At 39.6% G+C, this 25,908-nt stretch overlaps 3 protein-coding genes across 3 annotated transcripts; all 3 read right to left on the bottom strand.

Annotated features, from left to right (window-relative positions):
* Positions 1 to 4,090: 4,090 nt before the first annotated feature.
* LOC148730532 (uncharacterized) lies at positions 4,091 to 6,171 on the bottom strand. Its single transcript, XM_088761812.1, has 2 exons — positions 6,016 to 6,171; positions 4,091 to 5,882 (listed from the first exon to the last, which is right to left on the bottom strand). The coding sequence occupies exons 1-2, from the start codon at positions 6,169 to 6,171 to the stop codon at positions 5,214 to 5,216; spliced, it is 825 nt and encodes a 274-aa protein (XP_088617938.1). The 3' UTR covers positions 4,091 to 5,213.
* Positions 6,172 to 16,133: 9,962 nt separating this feature from the next.
* On the bottom strand, positions 16,134 to 19,961 carry LOC111320434 (uncharacterized). Its single transcript, XM_088761308.1, has 3 exons — positions 19,734 to 19,961; positions 17,353 to 17,757; positions 16,134 to 17,134 (listed from the first exon to the last, which is right to left on the bottom strand). The coding sequence occupies exons 1-3, from the start codon at positions 19,860 to 19,862 to the stop codon at positions 16,925 to 16,927; spliced, it is 744 nt and encodes a 247-aa protein (XP_088617434.1). The 5' UTR covers positions 19,863 to 19,961; the 3' UTR covers positions 16,134 to 16,924.
* A 3,446-nt stretch (positions 19,962 to 23,407) lies between these two features.
* Positions 23,408 to 23,860, bottom strand: LOC148730531 (uncharacterized). The gene has a single exon (XM_088761811.1). The coding sequence runs from the start codon at positions 23,858 to 23,860 to the stop codon at positions 23,408 to 23,410; it is 453 nt and encodes a 150-aa protein (XP_088617937.1).
* Positions 23,861 to 25,908: the final 2,048 nt, after the last annotated feature.

Here is a 25,908-nt window from a genome sequence, read left to right as displayed (position 1 = left end):
ACTCCTCCACTTCAAATTGCACATGAACAATAATTATATCGGTCAATCATGGTAAATGCATGTGCATCGCTGAATAAGGCCTTCGATTAAGCCATCTTCTCGGAACAACGACAAGATACCATCCAGACGTTCGATGGAAAGCTTAATCTTTCGACAAACATGGTCCAGAAGCTGGCAGATGCTGGTTTGTCTCATGTTACACTACAATCAGTGTACGAGAAACTCAACATTACCGGCCTCAATGGAGTACTGGCATTGGCGCCATCTGCAAAATCAACTTGTCATCATATATCGAATTCCGCTAGAGAGAATTCTCTCCGGAGTTCATTTCCAACTGTCATAACAGTAAGTAGTCTGAGTCTCAAATGATGACTTATTTTTCAGGTAGGTGTAAAATTACAAAACAATGTGAATCCATCTTCAGGATGAACGATTTTTTCCGCTTTGAGGGCATCCATCGATTAATCGCGCGGACACGAACTCGTCCTCGCGAAAATGAGCCTGTGAGTCAGCGGTATAGTTAAAAACGCGTGACCGGATATAAAAGTGTGAGCTAGAATTGGAAAAACCGGAAATAAACCTTGCTAAGTTGATGAACTAATATCTCGAAAATTAGTTCGGTGACCTACCCTGATTTTTTGTATACAAATTATTTACATCATTACGCATTCCTGAAGAAAATTTTAAAAAAATTTGTCTTGTGGAAATTTTTTTACATTTTAAAACAGCATTTTCCTAAATAATTCAAGTTCTACTCGGTATTTTTTTTTTATATCGTGTATACAGGTAGAGAATGTGATGACGTTTAAGAAATTTGAAAAAAAAAACTAGGTCACCGACTTGGTTTTTGAGATATCTTTCAAAAACTGATTTTTAGAGGGTCTTTTAGCACTACTGTACTGTTGCCATGGCAACAGATAATGCCTGACGAACCCCCTTAAAAGATTGCCCTAACATAGTGTTATGCATATGTCGAGTTATTATCCTGATGATAAGTTTGACAGTCCTGATATCTTTTACTGATTGGCGCTTGCTGTTAATTGTTGAAAACCCTTTCGAGCCTCCTTAAGGTCCCTATCAACTATCACGAACTTTTTTGGCTGTTTGACCATGCGAATGATAGTTGGTGATAGTTGATGATAGTTTGAAGAGAATCAACTATCATCGACTATCATGCGCCGTTTGACCAAGGCTTAAGGCCTAGCTAACTTGAGAATATGAGCCGAATCGATTTTTCGGCTGTTGCCACCATATTTTGAAAATGTTCGATTTTTGGCCACATTTCCTCTTAAACAAGAAAAAGTGACCTAACATTTATTATAACATAACCAAAGTTAAGTGGAACGTAGGTGTTTGATGTTTGTTGGTGTTTGTTTGTGTGTTTGTTTGTCGGTGTTTGGTTACTACGCGTTCCTAATTTACACCTGCGAAGGCTGTTATCCAATCACATTTGAGAAATTCATTTGATGTATTTTGTCTGTCGCCGCTGATGCTGTAAGATAGTGGAGAGCGGATACAGTTTGTGAGGAGTTAGGTCGAGCAGGTTAAGTGCGACACACGTGAATATGAAGCTATTTGTATCGATAGCTAGGTGCTTCAACCGGCAAAATTAAAAAATGAGGAAAGAGGTCAGGCATTAGACCCTGGTCACTGAATTTCTCTGAGTCTGTTAGGAGACCCAATCACTATTGGTAAGTAATATGTCCGCTCTGATGCAAACTGCGAAGAAATTTTCCTTTTTCCTGAGTGGCAAAAGAGACTTGTCGCTTTTGGACAAGATAAAAGCTTAAAAACAACAGTTGTGCTCATTCAATTAAACATGTAGTTCTCAACTAAGTTTTGGCAATTTTCTTATCAAAACACCGATTAAAATACTAATGATCTATTGCATGTTTTAGATCTGACGTCACTAAACAATAAGCACTGAATACTTCATATCTCCTTGAGAAGATGAGTTGTGAGTCACTTAAATTAATTCTACTGAATTTGATTTTCTCGAAAAGTTCTAATTTATGGCAATTAAATTGTTGCCAGTAAAGATCCAAAGTTGTTAAAAGATTAGAGCGTTGCGGCTGGGGGGCTGAACAAATTATTTTGTCTTTGCTCTGAGAGGAAAGAGATGCGCCATTACTGACCATTTCAAAATACTCATCTAACTTGGATCACAATGTGACATTAAATGAATACTATCATCCTCTATAAAGTTCTTCAGTTCTAAACTAAGTTTGAAAAATTAAGACCTGATCATTTTTAACGTATCCATAAGTTGAACGAATAGGACTGGGATGGAGCGTTTTTTGAGTGAACACTAAAACCAGAGTCATATTCGGTCGCCTTGTATCCCTCTTCAACAAAAGAAGCTTCGTCAGTTTCTGTGATTTCAATCCCTTGATTTGCACGATCACATTCCTCTCCTCCTCCACCAATCATCATCATTGATCCATCACCACTACCCCAGTCACACCAGACGCCGATCTTGTTGGCGCTTTGAAGGTTTCCATTGCATTCTGTTTGTTGAAACTCGTATGTTGACTTGTACTGTCAGCCATATTGAACCGCACAACTTCCCGAATATTGATCACTGGCGCAAACTTCTAATAATAATAATAATAATAATAATAATAATAATAATACACTTTAGTTAATTTAGAGAGGGTGTCACGGAATAGTTGAAGTAACTAATAAACCTGTGGCCCTCTATTTAAAAAATTCTAACAAGCAATGTACGGTTGAATTCTAACATAACTATCAATCAAACTAGGAATAATTATCTAATAAGAAGACGAATTACGAGTAAAAATAAAATGTATCTTGAGAGCAAGTGATGAATCATATGTTAGACTATAAAATGATTTAGTTTCCTTTGTACATTAAGAAGGTTGTTTCTATAATTGTTCTTAAAAGATTCTAATGACACAGTTCTAGACTTAAGCTATTCCAAAATTTACGGGTAGTGACTACGAATGATCTACCGCCTTCGGTCATACGATTAAATCTTGGGAAAATAAAATTAGTGTTGCTATATCTTGAAGCACGATCATGTTGCTGACTATTAAGTATTAAAGAGCCTTCCGTATATAAGGGTACTTCACGCTTGACACGTTTGTACGCAACGCAGCATTTAGCTATTTTAGATTCTTCATAAAAAGGGAGCCACTGAAATCTATTGAACAGCTTGACGCTAGACGCTTGGTTGTCAGCATCAGAAATTACCCCAGCTGCTCGTTTCTGCAACTTTAAAACACCACCTGATATCTCCTTGTAGATGAAGTAACATGAAAGGGTAAGTCGTTGATGAAGACGATAAATAACAAGGGGCCGAGTATTGACCCCTGGGGAATGCCATGAGGAACGTTGGCAACATTAGATTGTTTATTCCCCAATTTGACAAGTTGGCGTCTATTTCTCAGATAAGAGGTAAACCACTAGAGGGTTTCCGTACTAAGCCCATAAAATTCAAGTTTCTTTCAGGAACAGGGTAGGATCTATCATGTCAAACGCTTTACGATAATCTATCAGGACCATCCCACTAGCACAGTCATTATCGAGGTTGAATAGGAGATCGTCGATGACCTTGATTAAGGCAGTTTCTGTGCTATGTCTTGGAAGAAAGCCTGACTGTCTAGTATAAATTAAGTCATATTCGGACAGAAAGCTGTAAAGTGCGTTGTGAACATGTCTCTCAGCAATCTTAGGTAGTATGGGCAAAAAAGATATTGGACGATAGTTTGTAACGTCAGTAGGGTCTCCGCTCTTGAAGATCGGTGTCACCTTGGCAGTTTTCCAGCGACTGGGAAACACTTTTAAAGAAAAAGAAAGGGTGATCAACTTTGCAATTGAGGGTGCAATAAATGGAGCGGTCCATTTGAGCATTCGAGAACTGATATCGTCAATTCCAGTATATTTGTTGGAATCGATTTTTAAGAGGTAACTAACAACATCTCTTTCTGTTATTGATGGAATAGAGAAGATAACGCTTTCGTCCGTCCGCGATCTTACATAGTTACTCAGCTTAGCGATGTCAAAAGGCATGTCAGGCAACAAATTCCTCAGCTTGCCTGCAATTGTTGAGAAGTGAGTATTAAATGTATCAGCCATTTCTTTATTATTTATCTAAAGTCGCCATAACTTGTGATTTTTGATCGGAATTTATGGAAGGCTTGATGAAGTCTCAAAAATTTCTTGATGAAATATTCAGTTAAAACATTAAACACATCTTGCACATTTTATATCTGATATTACTAAAGAATCATCAATGAATACTTCACATTTCCTTGAAAGATCGATGAGTTGTGAGTCTGACTCAAACTGATTCTATCGAATTTGATTTTCCCAGAAAAATCCTAATGGCAATTAATTTATTGACAATGAGAAGCTGAAGATGTTTAAGGATCTTAGTGTTGTTGCTGGGGTGATGGTCAAGTCATTTTATCTCTGCTGTGAGAGGAAAAAGATGCGCTATTACTGACCATTTTAAAATGTTCTTCTAATTTGGATCACAGTGCTACATTAAATGAATAACATCATCCTTTGCAAAGTTCTTCAGGTCTAAACTAAGTTTAAAAAGTAACGCTCTAGCTGTGTGTTATGGAGAGCGCCCATATTTCTTTAGAGAGCGTGGCGTAACGTAGTTACTAAAAATAGAATAAAGAAGTTTCTAGAACGTTTAATCATGCTGACTGAGCGAGAAGTCTTGATAGAACTTTCTAGAAACGTTAGTCAGCAGATTTTCGTTATGACGTAATAGTAGTGTAATGTTACTAAAAATAGCAGTATATTACAGATCTCTAGAACATTCTGGAACTTTTGTAGAAGATATGTAAGGAGTCGCGATCAGTTGAAGCGAGGCCCTTTTAGTGAGTTAGTACTGCTGTTGCGAAGAGCCCAGAGGAGTTAGTGTTGGAATAGTCAGCCGTGTGGAACGCTGTGTAGGAGAAAGTATTGTGGACGTCGACAAGTTACAAGAGTTTCAAGAGAACCGCGTGAGTTGTGAAGTGGTGCACTGAGATTGAAGTTATAATATTTATAGAGAGCTTCAAGTTACGAGGGTAGTTATTGTATTGGTATTAATATCGCTCCGTAAGTAAGTTAAGAGGATAGTTATTGTACTGGTTATTGATATCGCTCCGTAGTTATTACGTTAGTCAATAAAATAGTAGAGATAGTATGAGTTGTACTTTTCTGTCGGTTTGGAAAATACCGTAACACTGTGTTTAACGGATCCATAGGTTCATCGAGTAGGACTGGGATAGCAGATTGATTGAAATGCGATTACCACGACCAACACCATAACCAAAGTCTTGTTCACTGCATCCCTCGTCATCAAAAGAGGTATCGTCAGCTTCTGTGATTCCAATCCCATGATCTGCACGATCACATCCCTCTCCTCCTCCACCAATCATCATCACTGATCCATCACCACTACCCCAGTCACACCAGAAGCCGATCTTGTTGGCACTTTGGATGAGTCCACTGCAATAAGCCTGTTGAAACCCATCTGTTGAATTGTACAGTCCTCCATATTGAACCGTACAGTTTCCAAGACACTGATCAATGGCCCAACCTGTGCCATTTCTAAAGTCACCGTAACTTATGATTTTAGATCGAAATGTTTGGCCATTCAAACAATTACCTGTGGTCTGTAACAAAGGGGTGTAGGTGGAGTCGTCACTGCGCGTAATCTTTAATTCTCTACCACTGGCTAACCAAAACGTTGGTGAAATCATATCATTGTTCATAGAGGGGTTGTTTGTTGTTCCAATAGCAATTTGCTGGTCATACCACCACCTCCCATCATCACGCATCCAATTCTTGCCATCGCTGTTTGAGAATCGAGCGATAAGAGTCCAGTCTTGGTTGTTGTCAGCCATGTGGCAGTAAACCTATTAAAGAAAGAACAAGGTTTTAATTTGTTTGCATCGCCAAGCATAAGCTGGATTAAAGGCTTAGCGTTCACCTGCAATACTGTTACAAATTCAAATCATGCTTTGCCCTTTTCTTACTTTCATTGCTTACCTGAAATTCCATTTCCCCAATTTTTAGCCAGTATTCGCCATCCAGAAACTGCTTGTTATTTATTATTTTAGCAACTTCACCACATGAGTTGGCGACTGTGGGATAAATCCAACAACAGCATTTAAGTTCACCCTTCTCAATGAAGTATAGTATCATTTAATTCAAGTATCATGGCTTTGAGGCCACTTTTTTGTGCCTTCTACGAGAATTTTCGAACCCAAGAATTTTCTTCTCGATTCATTATACAGTCTCCTTAAGAGCACCTTTAATACTGAAATAACCTATTTTCTAATGTCTCTATTTCGAGCCGTTTCTATTTCTAAATCTTTGCACTTTAAAGCTTTTTGGACGAAAGTATTCCCATCTGAGGGTATAGCCACATCAATAAATTAAAAGAACATTGATTATCTTTTCTGTTTTTAATAACAATACATGGACAGCTTAATCTTATTCTACGACTTTCTAGATGGGCCTATCGTAAAGTATAAAGGCTGATAGTTTCGAAAGAAACTGTTTGGGGCTGCGTCGGTGGGGGCAACGAAATAATTTGGATATATCAACAAAGTTGAAATGGTAAATTGGCCACCGTAATGATTACAAAAGCTGACGTTTCGAGCGTTAGCCCTTCGTCGGAGCGAACGACGAAGGGCTAACGCTCGAAACGTCAGCTTCTGTAATCGTTACGGTGGCCAATTTACCATTTCAACTTTGTTGATATATCCAAATTATATCTTAAAGTATAGTTACGTATTATTTTCCTAGATTGTAACGAATTGTGTGATGGTCTCGCTTTCCTCGTGTTTTTTTTCTTGGCGAAATTTGAGCCGACAGAATGGGGTGTTCTCTCGTGGAGGGAAATATTCAATGATTCAACATACATACATACATACATAAGCTTTATTTATCCTCGGATTTCAGTGTAGCTTACAAGCTAGTATCTCCGATCCTAATTACTAATTTTAAAAGTTACAGCAAGAACAAGGCTAAAAAGATAAGAAAATAATTCATAATATAATAATATAATAATATAATGGTCATTAGTATAATAATATAATTTAATATTAATGTAATATTAACAGAAACCATGCACTAACAGTTTGCGCTTAAATTAACAATAATCTACAGTCTTTCTAAAGTGGTCAGGGAGGGAGTTCTAGTACTTAACAGATGAATAGCTAAAAGAATTTAGACCATATGTGGTTGTAAACGGCTTAGGAAGCGATAAAATATTGGTGCTCCTTAGAGAGTAAGCAGTAGATCTTAGCTTTATCAGATGGAGACAGTTGAATATACAAATCATCATATTTTGTATACTCCTGTTGGCTAATCCACACACACCTGCCTTGTCTAAAAGATCATCATAGTTCGAGTCCCAGTCCTTAAATACAATCTTAAAATACGTCTATTTAAGGTGTCCAGTTTAACAGAGTCCTCTGAATTACAAAAGTGCCATATCATTGAACAGTAGTGAAAATGGGGTAACATAAACGTTTTATAAAGGCGAAGCATAATTTCGGTAGAAATAAGTTTGCCAAATCTTTTGAAGACACTGAACTGATTATTTATTTTTTTACATACAGAGGATATGTGTTAAGGTGTCTTAACACCTCCCCTTTGAGTAAACACATTGGCAACCGCGCAGTGCGATTGCCTTGTGTGAGAGAGGCTTTCCCCCTACCTCCCCAGTCTAAGTAGTACTAATGCGATCACAACAAATGATTAAACTGAAGTCCATGCGGCCGACTTTCAAAATTTTAAGGTCGGATTTTCCGTTCCTTTCCGACCTCGATAGACCTTCTGGAGCTCAAAATGAAAAGTGAATATGCTATCGAATACTCTGTGTGGTGTCACTGATTCCTAAGTTTAATAAAATAACCTTATCATATAAGGAGCAAAATTACTGAATTGTGATTGGTCAAGACAGAGGGCATTTTTTCTTAATTTTTGTAATTGCCCCGAGCAAATTTACTTGAAAATGATTGGCTGAAAATCGCTTAGCAACGGCTGCCAAGGTAAAGAAATTTCTGTTTGTTTTGTAACAATGGCGTCCCGTTTTGCGCGAGATCAGTAAGAAAACATTTTTCCCCTTATACTATAAACAAGTAATGACATGGTTCCTCGTAAAATTAAGGATTAATATCACTTGTGTTTTCGGAAGTTGCAGAAATTGCCCGCAAACACAAGTGATATTAATCCTTAATTTTACTCGGCCCCATGCAATTACCTATACAAATGAGAAAATGGGCGCGTAGCCTTTGCTTGATAGTCATCAGTTGTAGTCGGAGTTGTGGTCGAAAGTAGTTGAAGTTGGAGTTCAGCAGAGTTAGAGTGATCTTTAATGAGGATGTCCCCTCATACAAACATGATTTTCAGGGAGGTCGTAACCAAAGGTCAAAAAATATAAATAAATAAACAATGAGGATATCTAATATTATATATAAAAGATTGTAAAATATGACAAAGGTATATACGAAATAGAAAAATATAATGCTAGGAAAAAATCTTAAAGTGCACCTAAACCCCAAAATTTGTTTTCGCTTAACGAAATAAGCTTATTTTTTGGAGTATTTCTGTGCAAAAATTTTTTAATTTGCTCAAATCTTTAATTTTCTGTGCCCAGTTAAAATACGGAAAAATCGGCCGCCATCTTGCCCCACGACCGAGTTTAAAGAGGAATGGCTCTAGTGGGTAATGTGACGTCAAATCGAGGACACGAAAGTCTGCATTTCACACATTTTCACTTGTTTGAGAAGGTTGTCGTCGATATTGTCCGAAATATGCCGAATAGGTGTGTTGTATGAGGAATGTATGAAGCGCGATACCCTCTTGCAAATTTCGCACGTTGCGAAATTTGCAATAAAATCCCATAATGTAGTAGCTTGAGTTTTGGTATAAAAAAGTTGTTTTTAGAGTTTTAAGAGTTAGATTTGGAGTAAATCATAGAGAAAATTACGTAGACGTTGTAGTAGCAAGCATAATATATTAAGGAAGAAGCCTGTGTGATCCAAGACTCTCGGTACCTTCTCCTTACGCGCCGATCAAGTGATGGAAACTGTATGAGAAGATAATTAGTTTTAAACTAATCAAAATAATGAGGGATTTCGTTTATCTATTACGTAATCAAACAATCTGTATGCGGCACGTGTTTTCACCCATGTATGGCCTCGTTCCATGTGCCTGTGATACAACGTTATTAATGTCTTTTTGTTCAAATATGCGAGGAGCTGTAAGTAGGATTTAAGAAAAGCGTTGTAACATAATCGTTAACTCAAGTGAATAAACCGTGACCTAAAAAGGAAGCATACTACAGCTTGTTCACGTTTTCGACATAGCTTCAACATCCCCCTCCCCAGAAAACTTATAGAATTTTACCGTCGTCCATGCCTGGGAAGGGAAATCTGAACCTTGCCTGGCTGGGGTGGGGAATTTGAACCAGAAGCTTCAAGTATTTCCAGCGGATTTATAAAATATGGTGGGGTGATAAGTAAACAGTTCATTTTAGCAAACGAATGGCTAATAAGAATTGGTCTACAAGGTCTGGGTTTTAAAGCTTGGTCAAGGTGTAGAGAGTAGTAGTCGCTGATTTTTCCTCTTATAAAAACATTGGGTGCGGCATGTGAACATAATTTTTGCTAAGGGGGTCGGGAATTTGAACAAATCAATCTTCCAAAGTTCAAATTCCCGGGGAGTTGTTGAAGCATCGAATTAATTGATGTATTTGCGAGATACTCTAAATAGTTTCCCCTAACATCTCAATATCCTCTGTCCTTTGGTCAATTACGGTAATCGTGTACGTTGAATCAATTCTGAAATAGCGCAAAACTTTTCAAACACCTTCTTTTCGATGCACGCTGATCACGAGGCGGTGTGATAAACTTTCATCTTCAAAATCTGTTGACGTGTTTTAAAGGTACAAATTGCAGACTTCTTTTGAGTAGTTTGTTAAACTAAGAATAATATTTTTGTGGTTCTTGCTGATCCATTCTTGAATGTGATGTTTCTATAATTATCACTATTTTAAGTGTTTATTTTTAAAAGACTTGAAACCTTTTTATCAGCGCTAGGTTCACATTAATAAATGTGTTCTAATTATGGAGGTTATCGTTGATTTAAGCCTTTTATCAAAATGCTTCAAATTGCTTATCACAGGTCAAATGTGCCGCTATCTTGCGTGGAGCACAGGTATAGTGTCAACTTTGAAGGTAAGAAAACACCACCAGGTGAGAATATAAGCACGTAAATACCTTTTTGTTGATAGCAATTCAGTAGTCTTAGCTAAAGTTGTAGTCTAAAGAAGTTGTTTTACGATTTAGATTCAGAGTTGAATTAATCAGAGAGGAAATGTTGTAGTCCTGATACATAAAAGAAGGAGGCTGTCGGATCCGAGACCGGCTTGATATCTATATCTTATTAACCAAGCGCGAGGGCCGTACCGGGAGAATATTGGCCCGAGTTCTTGACAGTACGGACCGAGCGCAGCGAGGTGCGTACAAAAAAGACTGAGGGCCGCTATTCTTCCAGTACGGTCCCGAGCAAGCTTGCTGTTTGATTACACGACTTATTGATTACACGACTTATTATACTGTCGTTACTACGTACGAAACGTATGTACACCTTCTGGCTGCACACGTATACTTATTTTACTGGCTCCGGCTCCAAAGTTAGGTGTTGGCTGTTACCACAAAAGTGTACAATCCTTTCCGACCGCTCAGTTTCTGGGTGTGTCCTTTGCACTCAGTATTCCGCCTTTACCTTAAGCATGATATTACGTCTGGCGCTATTTCACAGTGACTTTTAAGTTCATAACCGTCGCTACGAAGTGCATTATTTCCAGTGCTGCCCCTTTGCGATTCAATGTTAATCTTTATTTTACCGTATTCTCGTTTCTGATCAAAGAAATTTTCTTGATAAGCTATGCCACCCAGGAAGCGCGCACATTCCTATCAATCCAACACGCAAAGGAAGAAGCGTACACATTCCGATCAGTCCAACACGCAAAGGACGACGCGTGCACATTCTGATGAGTCCAACACGCAAAGACGAACGAAACGCACGCGAGGTTCCGACCTTTCTGAGGTTTCTCCAGACGTGGCTGTTGCCACTCAGACCCGGAGCAATGACCACAACCAGAACTTGATCTCCGTTGATCTGCGAGCTCTGTCCACCTCCATCACGACGACCATTTCACAGGCGATACAACAAGCGTTGGGAACCGGAGGGACCCACAGCACAGACCCACAAGACCCCAGAGCACCTTCAATTCTTCCCGTTGAAAGTGATGGGGAGCGTTCCTCCAGCGGGGCCATTCAAGGGGAAATCACCGCTGTCAGTCAAGGTCGACAAATTCAAGGAACTGTGTCCGGGAGTGCACGAATTTCCCACGAAAGTGCCCGAGAGCCTTCTGCCGGAGAGTTGGTCACTAATTTGAGGGCTCTGCTTGAGTCGTCACTATCGTCCGCTACCCGGAAAATGTATCAGAGAGCGTGGGTAGTCTTTAACGATTTTTACAGCCATTATTTCAATTCAGCTTTCCGCTCTCTCCCCTTGAATTGCACTTCCCTGGCCCTTTTCATTTCCTATCTAAACGCACGAAAATTGGCACCCGCCACAGTAACGTCTTATCTCTCCGCTATTAGTTATGTGCACAAAGTAGCCGGTGTACACGATCCTACCAAAACATTCGTCATTCAAAAACTTTTGAGGGCTATTAGTCGCTCGAAGTCGGCCGATATTTGGCTGCCCATTACACGATCTGTTCTCCATCAACTGGTTCGTTCCTTGCACCATACCAACTCTTCGGCCTCTCAGCACACTACGTTTTCCACTATGTTTTTATTAGCCTTTTATGGGTTTTTGCGCGTCGGAGAGCTAGCGACCAAAAGCCGTGATTGTTCTAGTAGCGCTGTCCAGTACTGCATCATCAGCTTTCTTGCGAGTTCAGCCGCCATCTGCAGGGTCAAGATCACACTCACTCGCTTTAAACATAACACAGACAACCGGCCCTACGATATCATTATTGCACGCGAAGATTCCCTTCCATTCTGTCCGGTCAAATCGCTCCTCTCCGACGCTCAAATCCGGGCTCTTAGTCGCTGGAAGTCCGACGCGTTGAAGCTCTACATCAGGTCGGGCACTTTACATGCCAACTAATTTCGTATTTGGGGATGAATGAATCATGATGTAGTTCAGACATGAGCTGCTACGCTCTTCGTGTTCTTGCCTGCGGTGCATTCGCCTTAGCGTAATTTATCAATTGTACGGCTGTCCATTCCTAGTTTGCTAATTTTCGTTCGCCTCTTCCTTTTAGAATAATTTATCCTTTCATGCTCGACAAGCTGACATTTAATACTAGATTGCGTCCTGGATGAATCGAGTCAGGGATTGGGCTGTCGGTTCATTCTCGACTGCTTAACGACTACAGACATTTTATTCGGTTACGTTGTCTGTGTCTGGATAATGATACGCTTTCCAGACTGCTTTCATCGTTAGTATGTTACTCGGGCTGTGCCCGCTTCCGCTCATCTCATTTACACAGCTTTATCGTTTTCATGTGGAACGTAACGATGGTCAGTCATGGGCTCGCATCGTTACTGTTCTATTAGGTTTGTTCTATTAGGTTTGTTACCGTTGCCCTCCAAGCACTGCGGTCGTCTTGGTGGGGTTGCCACATTCTTGTGGCGGTGGCCGATATTTAACCCCACCTTTGCGTGATGTTTATTATATCAATGTTCTTGATGTGGGGTGAAATAAAAGCGTCACCATTGTGGCCAATTTATACCACATTAGCAGTTATTTTTATATCCCGTCATTCTCGTCAGCAAACTAGCGCGACGGCACGCAGAGCTTCGGTCCCGTTTTAGGGAGATACGCGGGTTTCGTGATAAAAAAATATTGACTCAGGTTTTAGATTCCACGATATACATTTTTCCTATTGTTATCCATATTTGTGATCCATGATCTCAAAAGCTCGGATAATTTTGAACCTTGATCCGAAAGCTAGTCAGTGTGATGAGTGGTGTGTTTTGTTTTTTAAAGCTTCGGAAGTTTTTTTTTTTTGCTCGAATGTTTTAATGCTAGAAGTACAGAAGCTCACGGAGTACATAGAAAAGTTGGTTGTTAAGAAATTAAACCGAAAACAGTTCATTCTTTGAGAATTTCTTGTGCCACGAAGTTATATAATTTAGGTGTTGAAGAAAAATTCATTCGAGAACTGGACTGGACGAAGGTCATATACCCTGTTTAAGTACTGAGGAACCCAGTTTAGAGCAGCGTGTTAAACCAGGAGCCCAATGGGCACCTGGTTAAACTACATGGACCTTGCTCATCCACTAGCGAAACAGATAGCACGAGTATTACAAACGATGAACTTTTATAATCAGTTTTACAAAGTGAAAGTAGTGTGAGTGAAATGTTAAATTAGTTCAATCAATCAATCATCAAGCAATCAATCAATCAATCATTTATTTTAACACGTTACGTCAAAGAGCTAAAAAAAACTCGTTCAAAATATGAACGTGTAAGTTTAACCTGGAATATTCTTGGATTGCGATGTAAATAAAAATGTTTACTGGAAAGAGTGATAATGATAACTGTAACCCTGGAAGTGAATAAACACGTCACACATGGGTTCACTTACCTTATGCATAATTAAAGAGTTTGATTGGTTTTCATAATTACCACTGTAAAGTTCACATCTGTGGAGGTTTTCTGGTTACGCTGCTGCAGATTGTTTATCGCACGGTCATATGTGCCGCTATCACAGAGCACGGGTGTGGTGTCAACTTCCAAGGTTGAGAAAACAACTAAAGGAGGATATAAGCACATAGCTTTCGGTTAATAGTGATTAGTTGTAGTCTAAAGTAGTTAAAGTTGAGGTTAGGTTAGAGTTGGAGTTAATTAGGGAGAAAATACTGTCGACGTTGCAGTAGCCAGGCATGATACATCAAAGAAGAAGCTTTTGTCATCTAAGCCTTGGTGTAGAGGTGGCAGGGCGTTTAGCAACGTGGGGGAGGGGGGTATCTTTCACACTGCCACAGGCACATTCCTACTCATTTCCAAAGCGCCCTATAGCTTTTCTCGGCTCTCGAAGTAAACAATAAAGCGAAATATTTTTGCTATATGATAAATCCTTTATTACCCAAGCATGTTCGGTCAAGATGGCTGGATATTGGCCGGGTTCTTTTTTCGCGTTTTTATGGACCTCGACTTTGTCTCCGTCCAAAGAAATGCGAAAAATAACTCCGCTAATTTCCAGCCATCTTAACCGAACAAGCTTGATTAATAACGCCTAGTTATATGCGTAAGGCAAGAGACTTTGAACTGTTCATATTCTCCTACGTAAGGTTAACATCTGTGATTGTTTTTTGACCGTGGAGTTTATCACTGATTTAAGCCTCTGATGCGGTAGATTGTTTATCACACGGTCATATATGCCGCTCTCTCCCAAAAATCACAGGTGTGGTGTCAACCTTCAAAGTTAAGAGAACACAACCAAGTGAGAATATAAGCGTCTAGCTTTCGATTGATAGTGATAAGTTGTATTTGGAGTTATCATGAAGTCTAAAGTCAGGGGTTGAAGTTGAATTGGAGTAAGACTTTAGAGTTTGAATTAATCAGCGAGAGAAACCAGACGTTGCAGCAGCTAGGTATGATACATTAAAGAAAAATCTTTGATCTATGTGATCCAAGGCTCTTCGCGCCTTCCGCTTGACGAGTTTGCTTAAGGTACTTTCTTACTAGCGTCCCAACATTGTTTTGAACTGCAGTCGATTATAGTGTTCACGTATTCAAGACAGATTCTAAAATAGCACATCCTAAAATCTTTCAGCTTCGCATTCGATTTCGCTCCCAAATTTCCTATAGATATGCTGTCCAGTTTAACGGAAATTGCTGCAGTTGAACTGCGGAGCTGTTCAAAAAATGTTTTACAACATATTATTTTGACAAGCGCGATGCTGATATAAGGATTTGTGAAAAAAAATCACGAGACTAAATACTTTGGAAATTTTAAGCGATATTTTCGCATTTAAGCGATATTTTCGCATCAAAACACCAAATTTTTGTTCTAAGTGGGAGGGGGCTACAGCCCCCATCGTCCCTTCCTGCTCCAGCGCTTATGTGGTGCCTTGCACTCAGCGTGCTTGTTCAGGCGTGCTTGTTCAGGCGTGCTTGTTCAGGCGTGCTTGTTTCCCTCCTAAGGTCCTAATAAGTTGGCTTGCTGAGTATCTAATAAACACTGGAAGAATAACCGGTTTGATTGAGGAGATAACTGAAGTTTTACCACCTTCAGCGTTAATATCACAGATAACAGTGCTGTAATTTGAAAAACCGGTATGCGCAGGATAAAAGCGGGCAAGTCCTTAGATGTTGAAAGAGGGTAGTTTTCTGAAGAAACCTGGGGCTGTATCAGTAAGGGGGTATTGCAAGATAATTGGTTTGATCAGTTGATTTGATTGGCCATCGTAGAGAGTTTCTAAAGCTGATCCCCTCCCCCTTGCTAACAATAAAGGTCTACCAGAGTTCAGAACACAACGTTTTACTGCATCAAATTTCTAGAGTGGAAACAAGAAAAGCAGACCAGGCTTACCATTGACATTCTCAGGCTACAGTTAACTGTAAACGAAGTTAAGTCTTCATCCCGGCGTTAAGCTCCATACTTTGACCATTGCATTATGCCCAAAATTGCCGCCATGATTTATCTGACCCTAGCTAGCTAGTGTTCATTAGAGAGGACAAGTTTTAATTTCTTTGTTAATTTTCATTGTGGCCTTGGCCTTCTTTGGAATTAGAGAAGTTTTCTCTACGTGAAATATCTAGGGAATTTCTCAGCGTTACGAAAGTGTTGGATTTAGCCGAGTAATAACTACAGATTTGGCTGATACAAGAAGTTACATGTATTCCATGGTCAACTCGTCTTTCTAAACTTAGCATAGTGACCTCGCGCTTCTGTTCAAAATCTAGCCTTCAAGAGGTTGATAGCACACTTTATGTTAAGTTTGACAAATTCTTTGAGGTAAGTTCCTATCAGTAAACGGAACCACCAATACATGTCACTTGATCTAGCCGGTCGGTCAATGAATAATGGCTGAAATATGACCAAGCTTTGTACCTGCAAGATGTTCGAGCACGATTAACTTTTATTTAAAACAATTCTTTAATAATAACATTAATGACAATAATAGTAATGTTAATGACAATGGTGATAATAATATAATTGCTATTGGTATTTACCGAGACTAGCGTTTAGGGCGCGCTCTGATTGACTACTCAGGTTCCGATTATTTTTTGATATTCACCTCTTGGAAACGCACACGAAATTTGCGCCCGAAAATATCGTAACCGTTGCAGGAATAAACGAGTTAAATTCATCTTTTTGTGCTATACTAAAATAACTTTTCAATTCTAGGGTGGATATCTACTCCATCCCTTCACTGCTCGTTAAACATCTACCACCTCCACTTTGGTGAAAACTTGTAAATTATAGACTACGAGTAGTCCCTCCATCTCGGCGAAGTCTAGCACGCGACTGAAAAGAGATCAGCAACCTTGTTAACTCTGTTAATAAAACGAAATTACGTCATCTCATTCACGCAAAAAGTAGGGGAAATGTTCAGAGAAAACATTTTCAGCGACATAAAAGAATATATTATTTACTTTGGGACCTCGATAATAGGAGAAAATCTTGAGATCGAGCTAGGATGACGGAAAAAACAAAATGGAATAGTCTTCACCGTTCCTTGTCTGAAAACGACAGGAGAAATTAGGACTGGGCTCTAGAGACTTCCTCGATCATTATTCGGGATACTGATCCCCATCCAGTGGCGGCATCACCCTGTGTATGACCACTGGGACACTTTCCTACCCATAACTCCACAGTAACCCTGCCTTGTGGGATGTTTTCACAAAATCCCTAAAATGATCTGTGGTGAAGCAGATTGGGATTACCAGATGGCCAATGGTTGTACACAGCAGCCTCAATTGTCATTGGTCCACTGCATTCATTTCCATTAAATTTGAAGAACCACCGGTTGCATTTACTTGAAGTGCCTTGGACTCTCATATTTCCCTGGAATGAGACTTTAATGGCTGTATCAGACTGCAGCTTGTTGAATGAGCAATCCTGGAACAAATGGCAAGAAGACAGTATCAGTGCAAAAAAATTTTATAATAATGGTACACATTAGGAAAGAATTCAATGACTTTGTACTTTTCCTGCCTGCTATGAGGCACAGAATTGTATACAAATTAATTTTGTTAACTTCCATTTTAGAATTTTAAAAATATTTATTTAATCCAACTCCCAAATTTTTTTATGACATGTTCTAGATATTTCTATACCTTGATCTTTCCACTATCTCTACCATCATCTTTTTTCCACACACACTGTTTCCAGTTGGTCTGTGACACTGCACTATTCACACTTTCTCCTTTCTCTCCCTTAGGCCCCAGTCCTCCTTTCGCACCCTTCATTCCTGGCGGGCCATTGCTACCATGTGACCCTTCATTGCCTTTATCTCCTTTTATTCCCATCATTCCAGGTGCTCCATTTTTACCACGTGACCCTTGATTTCCTTTTTCTCCTCTTGTCCCTGTTATGCCTCTTGGTCCCTTGACACCAGGCTCTCCCTTGGCTCCATCTTTTCCCGGTTGTCCTTGCAACCCCGGGGGCCCAGGAATTCCCGGCACTCCTGGTATGCCATTGGACCCTGGAATCCCTGAAAATCCCCGAGCAAAGATGGATTTCTGGAAAGAAAAAAAGGTAATTGGATCGACGTGCTAGATTGAGTGTTGATTTAGAAAAATACAAAGACTACGCTTTTATCCCTACAAACCTGTTTCGTGATTGCTCACTCATCAGGGGATTTTATAATATAAAATCATAGAATAAAATAAAATACTTAATACTTATTACTGATCACTCTCACTTACAAAATCATAAATTCTGGCAAAACAGTTTTTGCACTGAATGGAAAATTAGCTCTGTGTTTGTAGAGGTCTAACTGTTGTTCGGTGCTATAACAAAAAGAGTCATCACGCGTTTTCTAAGCTATCTCAGGTTTTTTTTAAATTTGTCATCGCATTTTATTCAAGGTGTCCTAACACCTCCCCTGTGAGAAAAAACATTGGCAACCGTGTAGTGCGATTGCCTTGTGTGAGAGAGGCTTTCCCCCTACCTCCCCATGCTAAGTAGTACTAATGCGATCACAACAAATGATTTAACTGAAGTCCATGCGGCCGACTTTCAAAATTTTAAGGTCGGATTTTCCGTTCCTTTCCGACCTCGATAGACCTTCTGGAGCTCAAAATGAAAAGTGAATATGCTATCGAATACTCTGTTCGAAAAATAATGGATATCAAAGTCTTAGAGGCGACGGAATAAGTTTCCGAGTCAATGACATTCCGATTCTTCGATGCGATGCGAATTATGGCTATAAAGTGAAACCCGAACTATACTACTTTATAGCATACTATCAGCCTCTACTTTAAGTAATTAAGGCCCAGTGACAATTTGGCGTTTCCACAGCCCGGTAAATTAAATATCATGGTTACACTATGGTATGTCCGTAAAGTGCTGTCTGATTGAAGTTAATGTGTAAAATATCATTTCTCATTTCATCTTGTTTTTCTATGGGAACCAATTGTCCAATAGAGTTTCTTTTCAGTTTTGACCTTAGGCTGCACGATTAAACCAATTTGACCCGTAAGTTATGGGGCTAAACATCCCTTTCATCGCGGCTGGTCTCTCTCGCGTGATCATTGCGGGAGACGAGTCTTTCCACCCGAACATGCACGAACATGGCTTATGCGCAGCTGGAGTGCGTAGTGGCAATAGCGAGCAAAATCCTCCATACACAGAACAATTATTCAGCTAATAGGTTGTATGGTAAACAGGGGCAATGAAAGTTAAAGAAAGAGGCTTCACCGAAATATAATTACTTTATTTGCGTATATATAAAAAATGTAATTTAAAAAACTTTGAAACATTTTTTGGTATCCGGTGTCACGATCCGACGCTCGTCAACGAGAGAACGCGTAGGAAAAAAAGCCCAGAAAACGTTTAAATGAACATCAGGGCTTGTTTGGCACACAGACTGTAGTCAAATGACTGTCACGACGATCTTTTGTGTATTGTTTCCTTCCATCGACGATCAATCTACGAAGATTGACCCCTGTTTAGTTTTCAATGGCAACACAAGTCACTGTGATAAAAATGTAAATCTTTATGAAATCATATCTTTCAACAGATGTTCTAAAACTAATGATTGATAAAGGATTTGTCTTGCACTTGGCTTGGCAGACATGAGTGTTAAAAGTCTTTTTTCAGTTTTTAAATTTGTTAGTTTTTAAGAGCTCTAGAGTTGATTTGGTTGCAAATAGTGAGATTTTCGATTCCAAAGCCTTCGATTGCGACACCGCAGGCATTACTTTCTTGGAGCGGGTGGGGATATGGGACCATGCTTCCCTATAAATTTTTCAGTAAAAAAATGAATTAGTAGCTAAGACGTGCATTTCATTATTCTGAGCGAGACTTCCCACTGTTAGAAAATGTTCGAAGCGAGCACAAAGGAAACAAGGAGTTCATTACATGTAATCAGAATTTAATCAGAAACCTTAACTGCGTGAGAAATAATAGTTTCAGCGCAAGAACATAAGATTTAATTAATTCGCGTGAGTCTCAACCGCTCTTGAGAGCTACTAGAATAAAGCACAAAGTTTACCTCACATGGCTCTTTGTCAGCGTCAGCCTGAGGATTCTGTTGTTGAGGACTGGTAGTTGTTCCCATTGAACTTACTCCTGGTTTGAGTAAGAAAAATAACAAAGTAGCGACTATCAGAAGCTTCGTCATACTAGGCCCGGATGGTTACTTTGCTTGAATACTTTATGTTTGCTATGAAATATCTTCCAACGTGTGTGCATTTTTATATCCTACAGAATTTCCTTGAAATGTAAACTGTTAGTTACCAGGCTAAATCGAGAACTTAATTAAGGAAGCGACAGAGCTAATGATAACGGGAAGTCTGAAACTACTTGAAATCACACACGGGTAAACAACTTAATTCTGATATCCTTGTCACGTTCATTGGTCAAGCACGTATTGACAAGTAATCCCCATAAGTTTAGAGAAACAACTCTCAACATCTGGACCACGTAGTTAAGTTTCCACTTCTTATCAAACGTGACATATTAATGAGGAAGAGACATTTGATATGCTGTGTGACATGATCTTAGTTTGGTCTTTGGACGGTTTCACGTAGTCTGCATCAATTCTTAAACGTTTTAAACGCCGTGCGTTAGATTCACTCTGAGGCGAGATCATAGTTTTAATCCTTAAACTCCGTTCATGAATGTGTTTTGATCATCAGGTGCACATTGCAGACGTGTCTCACCAAGTATCTTGTTTAACTGAAACAATAATGTGTCTGAATGAGGAAATAGCTATAGGTGATTAAGTTAGTTTGACCTAGCTCGTTATTAATATCACAGATAATCGTGTTGTAATTCGAAAAATGTGGGAAGATAAAAGCGGGAAAGCCTTCGGATGTAAAGTGTGGTGTTCCTGGAGACCTGAAGCGCATTTTAGGGAAAAGTGCTCTATTTTCACTTCTTCCTAGATATAATTTCACTCTAACGTATGTGCATTAAAAATTGGCGACATTTTGTTTGTAGCCTGTGCTCACCAGAAGGGGCTGGTGGTCGTTTTCTCGAAAACTATTGCAATGGCCTATGACTGCCTTCTAGTTAAATATATAGAGCAGTCCCAAGTGCTTCGAAAATAATGAATTTAGCAGATTGATAATCACAGATCTGGCTGGTACAGTGGGGAATTAAATATTTTCCATATTTAACCGGCTTTTATTTAAAAATCTAACTTAATTCCGAGAAGTTAAAACACAAAATTTTCTTGAAACTTCTAGTGATGATAACAATAATTACGCTCATCAATAGTTTTAACTTAAAAGTTTTCATAATTATTTTATCAACGATCAGTGATTAGTTGTTGGCACGATTTATAGACCACTTTCATAAATGGCTGCCGGATTAATATTCTTTTGTTTAAATTTAAATTAGCCCTTCTTGCCTCGTTCTCCAGTACAAAATTCAAAAGAATACATTATCTCAAGCGAGGCCAGAAGGGCTAATTTAAATTTAAACAAAAGAATATTAATCCGGCAGCCATTTATGAAAGTGAATAAAGGCTGATAGTTTCCAAAGAAACTGTTTGGGGCTGCGTCGGTGGGGGTAACGAAATAATTTGAATATATCAACAAAGTTGAAATGGTAAATTGGCCACCGTTACGATTATAAAAGCTGACGTTTCGAGCGTTCAGCCCTTCGTCGGAGCGAATAGGGGAATTGTGGATTGTGTATGCTTTTAAAGGCAGAAAAAGGAGTTACGTGATTGGTGGGAATATGGCAACGAGAAAAACACTAATAAATTAGTGGAATGAAAAGCGTTCGTTTATACCTGTGGAATTTAGACTGCTGGTTTGAAAGATGAGCTTTTGTTCAAGAGTTTTCCGGCTTTCCGTGCTACCTAAGTGTAAGGAAAGACCGCAGATTGCCATGTGTTGCTTAGAATGGTTAGGTAAATTAAAATGTCTAGCGACTGGTTTCGATGTGTCCTTGTCATTCCTCTCCACGTCGCGAAGGTGTTCTCGGAATCGGTCACCTAGTCTTCGGCCTGTTTCGCTGATGTAAATTTTTTTGCAATAAGTGCAAGTTATGCAATAGATTACATTGTTGGAGGTGCACGTGAAGTGATCGGTGATCTTAATGGATCGTTTGGGTCCCGATATTTTCTCAGTGTTGTCAATGAAAGGACACGTTTTGCATTGTGCACGAGCGCATTTAAAAGTGTCTGGTTGGTCATTAGTCTGAAAAGAACTTCCGACCAAAAAATTGCCTATGTTTTTGTCGCGTTTGAATGAAATGAGCGGAGGCTGTGAAAAGATGGTGCTTGTCTCTGGATCGTTTTGAAGTAATTTAAAGGTTTTAAGAATGATGGATTTAACTGAGTGGTTATGAGGGTGAAACGTGAGAGTGAATGGAATGCGGTCGGAATTTTCCTTTTGTGACGTTTGTAGTGCTGAATGTCGATCAATAAGTTGGGCGCGGTGGTAACCCGCTTGAACGACAGAATCAGGGTAACCACGTTTATCGAAAAACTGGCACATTGACTCTGATTTGTGGTGGAAATCAGAGTCATCACTATATAAACGACGAAGTCTTAGAAACTGAGAAAAAGGAATGGAATTCTTAACGTGAGGTGGATGCGGCGGAGACGAATACAACAAGTAATTATGCGAGTCTGTAGGTTTGTAATACACACTAGTGCATAAACAGTTGCCTTCAGTTGAAACTTTGATGTCTAAAAAGGATAAAGAATTGTCAGAAATTCCTCAGGTATATTTTAGAGCCGGGTGAAAAGAATTGACTGCGGTTATGAATTGAGTCAGCTCCTCTCTGGTAGAGGAGGTGGCGCCCATACAGTCGTCGATGTAGCGACCGTAGAGTTCAGGTTTGAAGCCGTTTTATTGGCTGAAAAATTGGTGTTCGACAAAACCTACAAAAAGATTGGCATAGCTAGGTCCCAATAGCCATGGGTATCAAAATGGTACCTAGCTAGCCCGGTTTATGTTTGAATGATAAGGTAGCGTCACGATAGTACAGGATAATTGTTTTTACCGGTAGCCAGCGTAGATACCCTAATGTGGAAGAAATATGATCGTACTTCTTTACATTGCAAATAATTCGGGCGGCAAAATTTTGAACATATTGTAGCTTATGAACATTACAAGCTGATGTGGACGACCATACTGACGAACAGTAGTACATCTTACTGAAAACGAGGGCGTTAATTATAGTTTCAAGCAGATCTTTGTTAAAGGCGAATCTAATGCGACCTAGTTGGGATAGTTTCGACATGCAAAATGAGAAAGTCGCAGAGATATGATTGTCAAAGGATAGTGTGGGATCGAAAATAACACCAAGATCCTTGACTGTTTGAGCTGGGATGATTTCCTTTCCGAGCAGGGACAACTTAAAGTCTGGAACTTTAAGAGACATTCTTCGACTGCCAAAGACCATCAGTTTAGTCTTCTCAGGATTAAGCATTAAGCAATTGTCGAAACACCAATCGCGTATACGTTGTAGATCAGAGTTCACTCTTTCTATAGGTTTGGCAGAATCATTCGCACTAAAGGATAATAGAAGTTTTGTGTCGTCCACATAGCATTGAGTTGAACAATTCTAACAGATGTTTGGAAGGTCGTTTACATAAATGCTAAATAATAATGCTCCTTGTACACTCCCTTGCGGTACACCACTGACTACTGGTAATCTATCAGATTTTCCCCCAAAGTCGGTTACTTTGCACATGATGGGGTTTTCCTACAGTTCTTTGGAGAGATCTTCTTCGCTTGTAATGTTGCTATAATGTTGGTTACTCACCAACACATTAGCAGTTTTCAGGTCTCTATGCACAATGTCAGTAATGTCCTTACTGTGGAGGTAACGCAAGCCACTGGCCATATCTTTGGCAGTCTTAGCGACGAATCCACACTCATTAAAACTTTCCAATGCATCTTGTTTATCGACGAAACCCAGAAATTCTTGAAGGCTATGCACTTTTTTATCGATGTCATCACCGAACGGCGAAAAATCAAAAGATACATATCCCAACATGATAGCACAAGGCCTTTGGCAGAATGCTTTGAATGAAACAACGTTTTCATGCTGAAGGCCATGAAGCATTCTAGCCTCTTTGATGAATTCCTGCTGGTCGTCTACACTGTCCTCCAGTAACTTCTTAACAACCACTGTGTCTGACCACAGGGGGCCCATACAATCTGCTTGTGTAGCCGATCGTTGTTTTATAGTGAATGTACCAGATTTACCGTTTGCCTCACCTAGAGTGATATATTGCTGACTATGTACATAAATCATTGATAAATAAACGTTGAATTACTTTACCTGTGGTGCATAGTCGTCCTTTTGCCTCAATATGGTTTTTTTTTTTGAGCGATTTTGAATAAGTCTGATTTCGTCGTTAATGTAATGCATTAAAGAAAGACAAGGGTGGAAGCGTTGTTTTGAAAGGGTTCAAGCGCCCGAGCGATTTTGACCCCAAAAATCGCATCGCTCCGTTTCAAACTTCGCAGCATTAAGATCAAAAGATGCACGATTCTCCTCGTACCTTCCAATCGAAAATCCATCTAAACGGACCGGAGCTAGCCCTCGAAGAGAATCAAAATCCCACAGTATTTTAGCGTCTGGGATGCGTAGCAAGATTCTCATGTGCCAGCCAGAAACCGTCATGTTAATTTCCCTTTTCTGTTTGGACGGCGTTAAACGAGGACCAATTCAAAATATGTAACGAGGATGGGGAACCATTGGCGTTTAGTGACCCCTCAACCGTTTACCCACCATACTCAGGTCGTGTGTCTTGACGCTCACCGGAAGCAACTTACATTTTCGCCCATTGTTCGCGTTCGCCAATGAATGAACAGTAAACAGATTGTTTAGTATTCAAATATTGCAATCCCGGCTGATCGGTTAAAAGACTTTGAATGCACAGAGCGAAATTTTCGCAGGGTAGAAGGGGCGGCGCGGAAAATTACAGACAAATGTATGGAAAATTAGAAAAATTAATTGAGCGTCTTCTATCTAACCTACATTCTTCAAACTTGGTGAATACAATCTTCTGCTCAGTATTTTAACGTTGCGATTCATAAATTTCGTAAAATTTGATTTTGGGAAAAGTTATTTGCCATGGGATTCCCATACAAACACTGTAATTTCTGACCGCTTTGCCTACCCGTAAAGATGGCGCCGTGACAAGGCCTAGCTATTCGTCGCTTGTCTGCGAGAAGTGCGCATGGGAAAGTGCAGCGATATTTCCTATGCTTTCATCAAAAGCCTGGCTCGGCCTCTTAATGTTGCCGGGTGACCTGTTTACTTTTGATGCAATTGATGAAGGAGATGCGAACAATGGACGAAAATGTAAGTCGCTTCCGGTGAGCGTCAAGACACACGACCTGAGTCTGGTGGGTAAACAGTTGAGGGGTCACTAAACGCCAATGGTTCCCCACCCTCGTTAGATATTTTGAATTGGTTCTCGTTGAACGTCGTCCAATCAGAAAAGGGAAATTAACATGACGGTTTCTGGCTGGCACATGAGAATCTTGCAACGCATTGCAGACGCTAAAATACTGTGGGATTTTGATTCTCTTCGAGGGCTAGCTCCAGTCCGTTTGGATGGATTTTCGATTGGAAGGTACGAGAAGAATCGTGCATCTTTTGACCTTAATGCTGCGAGGTTTGAAAGCGGAGCGATGCGATTTTCGGGTTCAAAATTGCTCGGGCGCTTGAACCCTTTCAAAACAAGGCTTCCACCCTTGTCTTTCTTCAATGCATTACATTAACGTCGAAATCAGACTTATTCAAAATCGCTCAAAAAAAAAACATTTTTGAGGCAAAAGGACGACTATACACCACAGGTAAAGCAATTCAACGTTTATTTGTCAATGATTTATGTACATAGTCAGCAATATATCATTGAGATACAATGAATACATGAAGATCATGTATTTTGAACTGTGGTATTAGATACGTATGATGCACGATCCTCGCAGTAGATAGCGCTATTTAAGCAATAGCGAAAATCAGACCTGAAAAAAATCAGGCCTGTACGGGACTCGAACCACCGACCCTCTGCGATACTACTGCAGCGCTCTACCAATTGAGCTAACAAGCCAACTGGGAGCAGGCCGTTAAGTTGATTCGTAATAAACCCGTGAAAGTGATAAATGAGATACAATGAATATATGAATATATGATCTTCATATATTCATTGTATCTCATTTATCACTTTCACGGGTTTATTACGAATC

Source organism: Stylophora pistillata, chromosome 5 (assembly GCF_964205215.1).
Source record: "Stylophora pistillata chromosome 5, jaStyPist1.2, whole genome shotgun sequence".
NCBI lineage: Eukaryota > Metazoa > Cnidaria > Anthozoa > Scleractinia > Pocilloporidae > Stylophora > Stylophora pistillata.
This window is presented reverse-complemented; position numbering and strand designations above follow the sequence as displayed.